The sequence below is a fragment of the Rhamphochromis longiceps genome, linkage group LG15, assembly GCF_057381845.1.
Source record: "Rhamphochromis longiceps isolate RC_006_pf linkage group LG15, R_longiceps_female_GT1.1, whole genome shotgun sequence".
NCBI lineage: Eukaryota > Metazoa > Chordata > Actinopteri > Cichliformes > Cichlidae > Rhamphochromis > Rhamphochromis longiceps.
Genome location: NC_140571.1, coordinates 9,045,226 through 9,051,449, shown reverse-complemented (window position 1 = coordinate 9,051,449; position 6,224 = coordinate 9,045,226). Strand labels below are relative to the sequence as shown.

General features: G+C 42.9%; 1 protein-coding gene across 1 annotated transcript; it reads right to left on the bottom strand.

Annotated features, from left to right (window-relative positions):
* Positions 1-2,750: 2,750 nt before the first annotated feature.
* sox7 (SRY-box transcription factor 7) lies at positions 2,751-5,974 on the bottom strand. Its single transcript, XM_085382641.1, has 2 exons — positions 5,446-5,974; positions 2,751-4,487 (listed from the first exon to the last, which is right to left on the bottom strand). The coding sequence occupies exons 1-2, from the start codon at positions 5,675-5,677 to the stop codon at positions 3,496-3,498; spliced, it is 1,224 nt and encodes a 407-aa protein (XP_085238767.1). The 5' UTR covers positions 5,678-5,974; the 3' UTR covers positions 2,751-3,495.
* Between the last annotated feature and the right edge of the window lie 250 nt (positions 5,975-6,224).

The following is a 6,224-nucleotide window of genomic DNA, read 5'->3' as shown; positions in this document are numbered from 1 at the left end:
AGGTTTAGAGTGCTGATGAGTCAACTTCGAGCAAGGACAAAAATTGAAGATGACAAACTGAGTGTTTCCCGTAACTTCCCAGAGCCTTAAAATCGCAGAATCCACAAATCTCAGCAAACAATCCAAATTATGTAGCTCCTGTGGGCATTTCACAGGAGTGACGCTGGCATGCCAATCACTTCATTATCAATGCAAAATTCAAACCAATTGGTGTGCAATAGTTTGGCAGTGGAGATGAGTTTGAGATTAAAAAAAATTGCTATTTATTACCTGGCTGCATGCGTTAGTCAAAAACAGCATGGCTTGAAATGTAATTTTAGCACGGTTATTTGCATATGTGTGGAGTTTGAACTTGTTGGTTTAAACCACTTTCATAAATGGAAGCTATGTATCTCTCAATTTATGAAAATTCAAATAAGCTGAACCTATAAATTAGGGGTGTCAAACATAAGGCCTGGGGCCCAGAATTGGCCCACCGAAGACACCAAACTGGTCCACTGGACAGTTCTGGAAATTTTGAAGGAGGGAATATATTTTAGACTTTATCTGTGTCTGCTTTGATACCTCTTTTATTTCCACTCGTCCTACTCCAAAGTGAAAGTAACAGATAATCAATTAAATGATGGGGAGTTCATGTTTTTTTCACCATTTACTATAGAAATGTATTATTTATGCAGTGGGTTCACAAGGGAAAAAAAACCCAAAAAGGGCACATTCTGTCAAATAAAAAACAGTTTTTGTTTTATAACTGCTGGAGAGTAATTTTACACATGTATTTCTTACAAGTTAAGCCCAAAGCAGCACTTCTTTATCATGTGGAAAAAGACAGATGTTTTTCTTGAAATTGTTGTTCTTTTTCTTGAATTAAAATACCTCAATGATTAAACGTTTAGTTAAACTTCTCTGCACTGACAGAAACAGGAGTTTTACTGCTCTGGCTCACTTAAGATCAAAGTTGGCTGTACATGACCTACAATGTAAAATGAGTTTGACATTCCTGTTTTAAATGATAACAGCTAAATAAACTATTGAGAAAAAAATATTAATTAGAAAAATGTATTGTATAATAATAAAAAGCCAGGACTGTGTCTGTAATTTAGGAAAACTACTTCATGTATATTTATGTGTGTATATTATTAGGCCCTTTAGCTGTTGCTGAAATCTACTACCACTGAAAAAAAACAGCCTCCTTCATTCTGAACAAACTTCTGCTTTGTTCTGTAATTTATGTCAGATGATACTCGGTTGATGCTTGCATTTTTGTCCTTGTCACGGCGTCCTACCCTGAGGTGGTGGATTTGATTGTTGAGACATTGCTGGTCATCTTTACCAAGGGAGTCTGCACTAGCACCCTGAGCTGACCTTGACACTTGTGAGGCTGATGCCCCATCAGCGATTCCCTTCTCACCTTAAATGCCTGGGGCACCACCCGTCCGACAATCAGAATATGGTTGCGTGCATATTGACCCTCCACAGAGTTTTAAACCCTGCAGCTACAGAGGGTAATGATGTAACCTCAGAGAAATGAACACCAATACCAGCTGGCTGCAAAGACGAGTATATGATGAATGTTGTCATTCTGGCGCGTTTTATCACATCTGCCATGAGCTGTGTCAGAAAATACACAATTGTGGTTGACTGTGGGTAACTATAGGGGTCAGAGTTAGTGTGTGTGCTCACTACAACTGTTGTTTCAGGATAACAAGCCTGCTTTAAGCTCATTATTGTGTATGTTTGTGTGATGTGTCTTTATATTTGTGGTCAAGGTACAATAGGCCAGGTTGACAGAGACTTTCTCCGAAAAATAGTGGATAAGTAAAGACGGGTAAGTAAGATGCTAATCAACACGGCACCGTTTCCTCCCGCTGCTGAACAGCGGGTTCCCTTCCCTCACTCTGACTCTTTAATGCAGGGCCCAGCCAGGCCCAAACATCCTGACGGAGAGAGGCTTTTCCCTTATCAGTCAGGAAACACCGCTCCTCCGCCACATCCTCTTTACAAGAAGCACGACTCAACCATTCCCAAAAAATGCAGGAAGACCAGCCAGACTCCAGGATTTGTCAAAAGCCCCCTGAATTCCTTTTATCGAAAAAAGAAAAATTCAAGAGAACAGAGAGGTTGAGAAGGGGAGGAATGGAGAGTTTGGAGGTGGGGGGGAGGTAAAACAGTAATTTTTTTAACTTATTTTTTCCACAGATTACGAAAGGTCTGCATCAGCAAGATATAACGTGGGGTGAGGGGGTGGGTGTAGAAGGGGGGGGGGTCCAGCGTGCCGAAGAATGGCACCCAGAATAAGACTATAGGAAAACAAAGGATGGTTGAGATGGAGGCGGGCGCCGACGAATGTGCCTGTTTTACACTAATCCTCTGAACCGGGATGAAATGAAAGCGAGAGGAGACGGATGGAGAAAGATGATGTAGGGTGGAAAAAGCCAGCAGGGGAGTGGGTGTGTAGAATGGGCCTCTCACAGCTAGACAGAGCCTGAAATAGAAGAATACACGGTGTGACACTCAATTCAAAGATGGATGTGATCTTTCTCCCCCCGCCTCCCCGATTTGTTCATGGAGACTAGCAGGACTCCTGCTATCCTCAGTTTTTATTTTATTTAGAAATCTAAATGTATTTATTAGGACTTAACTAGCACTGCCTGAACTTACCTTCCCCAGGTCAGATATGAATCTCCTGTTTATAAGAGATGCTCAAAATTGTGCCTTTTAAAAATCTGCAGGCTCATTATCCAAGCAGCAAATGCCTTAATATAAAAATTGACCTTTATTTTTAAATTATTGTCTTTCACAAACCTAAATCAGCATACAGTTACAGTTAGCATTATTATTTTTCATTGTAGAGGTCGATTATATATTATTAAGTACTTGAGAAGAAGTATAAACGCCTTTCTGTCATCATCATATACATCACTTTGTTAAATTGCATAAGAAATGTCCAAACTAAAACCTCATTCAATTACAACTACTGAGGTAAGACTCCCAAACTAATGAGAGCAGGAACATGATACAAACATTCGAATGGAAAGCGCTGATAAGAGCATTACAGTTAGCATTTATGCAAAACATCAAAGGACTTAAATTAGCTTCTAAATAGCATCTGTACATGACTCGCTGGCAACAGTAACTGGTGACATTTACAAGTGGACAAACAAGTCTTTTGTCTTTCTTTTTTTTCCGACTGTTTTACTGGTTTAGAGATTTCATGACAACTGGAGGTGGCATACTGTAAGTGTTTTGTGTCTGCATCCCTGAGGTGTCCATCTCCTTCTCTTCACAGTCCTCCAATTGCTCTTTGTTCTTTCCCTGGCTCCAGACAATCATATTGCTCTGTAATCAGTTCAGTTTTTAATCATGGTTGGATTCATTTGCCCTTAGATGCTAAGGGTTTCCCTTTTATCAGCACCCAAGTGCAACATCGTCCTAAATTTCTTCAACCTTTGTAGTGTCTTTGATCAGTCACGCATTCAATAGGAGTTGTGACCACGCTTACGAGATGCCATAGTTGTTGTAGTAGGCCGCCGTCGCGTCTGCTAGCACGGAAATGAGGCTGGTTTCTGTGGAGCTGCTGGGACACGTAGTGGCAGAAGTGGTGGCGGCAGATGCCACCTGGATGTGTCCTGTAACGGTCATGCCACTGCCCTGCTCCGGGTGGAAGCCGCTCGCGGTAGAGTTCAGGTACTGGTCAAACTCATTGCGGTCCACTTCACCGAGAAGCTCAGCTTGGCTCAGCTGGTCTAGAGTCTCCAGGTGACCTTGTGTCTCTGGTGGGGGGGACAGCTGACCCAGGTGGCCCTGGTGGACCCCGTGGTGAATCTGGGGGAAAGGTGGGGAGCTGTAAAAAGACAGGGGTGGGCCAGGGATCAGTCCACTGCCACCACCAGTTTGGGACATGTGAGAGATGTGACCTAAGTGTGAGCCCCCACAGTGAATCTGGGCGTGAGTGTAATCAGAGTGGTAAGGGGGCGGGCTGCCCATGTGTGTCTGATTCTGGTGGTGCTCGTCTGGACAGGAGACTGAGGAAGAACAGGAAACAGAGGAGCTACTAGATGTTGAGTAATAAGAGGGGGGTATTTGCTCGTGGTCCACCGCATCTAACGGGGACATCTCAGGAGGGGTGGGCAGGCCGTAAGGGTAGGTGTCGAAGCTGCTGTTGGAGCCAGCCGGGTCTCTGAAGCTTCTGACGCTGGGCAGAGCAGGGCTGGAGCTGGAAAAGCTGGTGACGGCTCCATTAGGGCTGCCCTCGTCTTTGTCGAGGGGGTGGCAGAAGGCTCGTTGATCTGGCAGAGTGCTGTGGTCAGGAGCCAGCCCGCTCAGGAGGAACCCGGGGTCGACTCGCTTGCAGATGCGTTTCAGCTGTTTCTTCCGGCGAGGCCGGTACTTGTAGTTGGGGTAGTCCTGCATGTGCTGCACCCGAAGCCTCTCTGCTTCCTCAACATAGGGCCTCTTCTGAGGGGGAGTGAGGGCCTTCCATGACTTGCCTGAATGCAGAGGAAGAAGAAAAAAAATCTCAATCTGAATATGGTTCAACAAGTTATAAAATGCAATATATATGCACTAGTTTAGCAGTCTTTATTATTATAAAATAAATTAGCATCTTTTAACTTACAAACAATTTATAAATAACTGCAAAAAAATTATTTTTAAGTTACAGAATCACATTTCTTTTAATTCACAAGCAAAATATCCAGTTCTGAAAATAAGGCAATTAGAAACGTTGGCAGGCTACGGAAAAATTAAACCTCATTGTTTAGAAATCGCAGTCTAAATTAACGTCTCAGGTTTGTGATCATAAACAAGAAATAAAATCAGTGTTTAATTTCACCGCAACTTTCTGCGTCTTTTGTAGCTCTGAATTACATTTAAGAAACTTACCAACACGCATTAAATGTCCGCTTTCAAGCCGAACGTCAGTTTTTAAAGATAAATACAAAAATAGACACATGTGGGCCTCACAGATTATTTCCGATTTCCGCAAGTGCCAGATTTAAAGTTTAACCTTTACCAATAATCTAAGAAGCTGTTAAGAAGCAGAATAAAACGCTAATTTTTCTCCGCTTCTGTCTTCTGCCTCTTAACGAATTTACTGCAAACTAAACTAAACTAAATACACGCGGATTCTGGCGATGCGCTTTTGAAGGCAGCTCTAACTGCGGCGCAGTTTCATTTACTTTAAGAAAGACAATGGGCAATTTATTCCAATTAAATTTTAAAAAAGTTTTAACACGTTTTTTTTTATGTCATTTTAAATAAAGCAGCTCATTTGGCACTGCCGGATACGTGTATTAAAACGTGTTTTACTACAACCGAGGCCTAAGAGAGGAAAAGTAAGTAGAAGTGAAGTGTGTAATAAGTAGCTTAAAAATAATAATTATAATGATGATGATGATGATAATAATAATAACAAAACTCGTAACTTTAAATAACTTTTTTCCTCACCCAACATTTTGCTGAGCTCGGCATTGTGCAGGTCAGGATTTTGAATCGCCAGCCGTTTGCGCTCATCTTTGGCCCAAACCATGAACGCGTTCATGGGTCGTCTGATCCGCGGCTCCGGCGCCTTTTCCCCGGCATTCCTGTGAGGACCATGCCCGTCGGCTCCGTCTCCGTCTCCCGGAGGACACTCGAAGGACTCCGGCCACGACGAGTACGCGCTGATGAGAGCAGCCATCTGCGCGCTCTCCTCTGCAAACTTGCGATGCGCGTCTCTCAGAGAAGTTGTGTTCTCACTGTCGGCTAATTAAGCGACCGAGAAACTACACAGACATGCTTAAGTGATGATAATAATAATGAGAATAATAGTACAATTAAAACTCCACGGCTGCTTGACTCACTCACTGGATCGCTACGGATTTGGGAGAAAGCACAGATGTGCTCAGGCAGCGGCTCCTCTTCTGAGTTATGGTTCAGTCTTTCCTGGTGGATGGGAGGAAGCGCTTTATATTTGACTAGCAGGTTCCAAGAAAAAAACCCGCAGGACTCTCGGCTCCTCCTTGATTGTAAGTTGCGCCCCGTGGAAGGGAAGAGAGAGAGAGAGAGCAACATTTCAACACTACCAACTCTTTAAACTCGCCTCTCTACAAAACAGCACTTTCATCCTCTGACAGATATCCCATTTAAGAGATAGGTCAACTCATAAAAGTAATTCATGATTCTTTCGAGCTATTGATCACCGTTTGATCATCATCAGCTGGATTTTCACACAGGAAAATAAATAC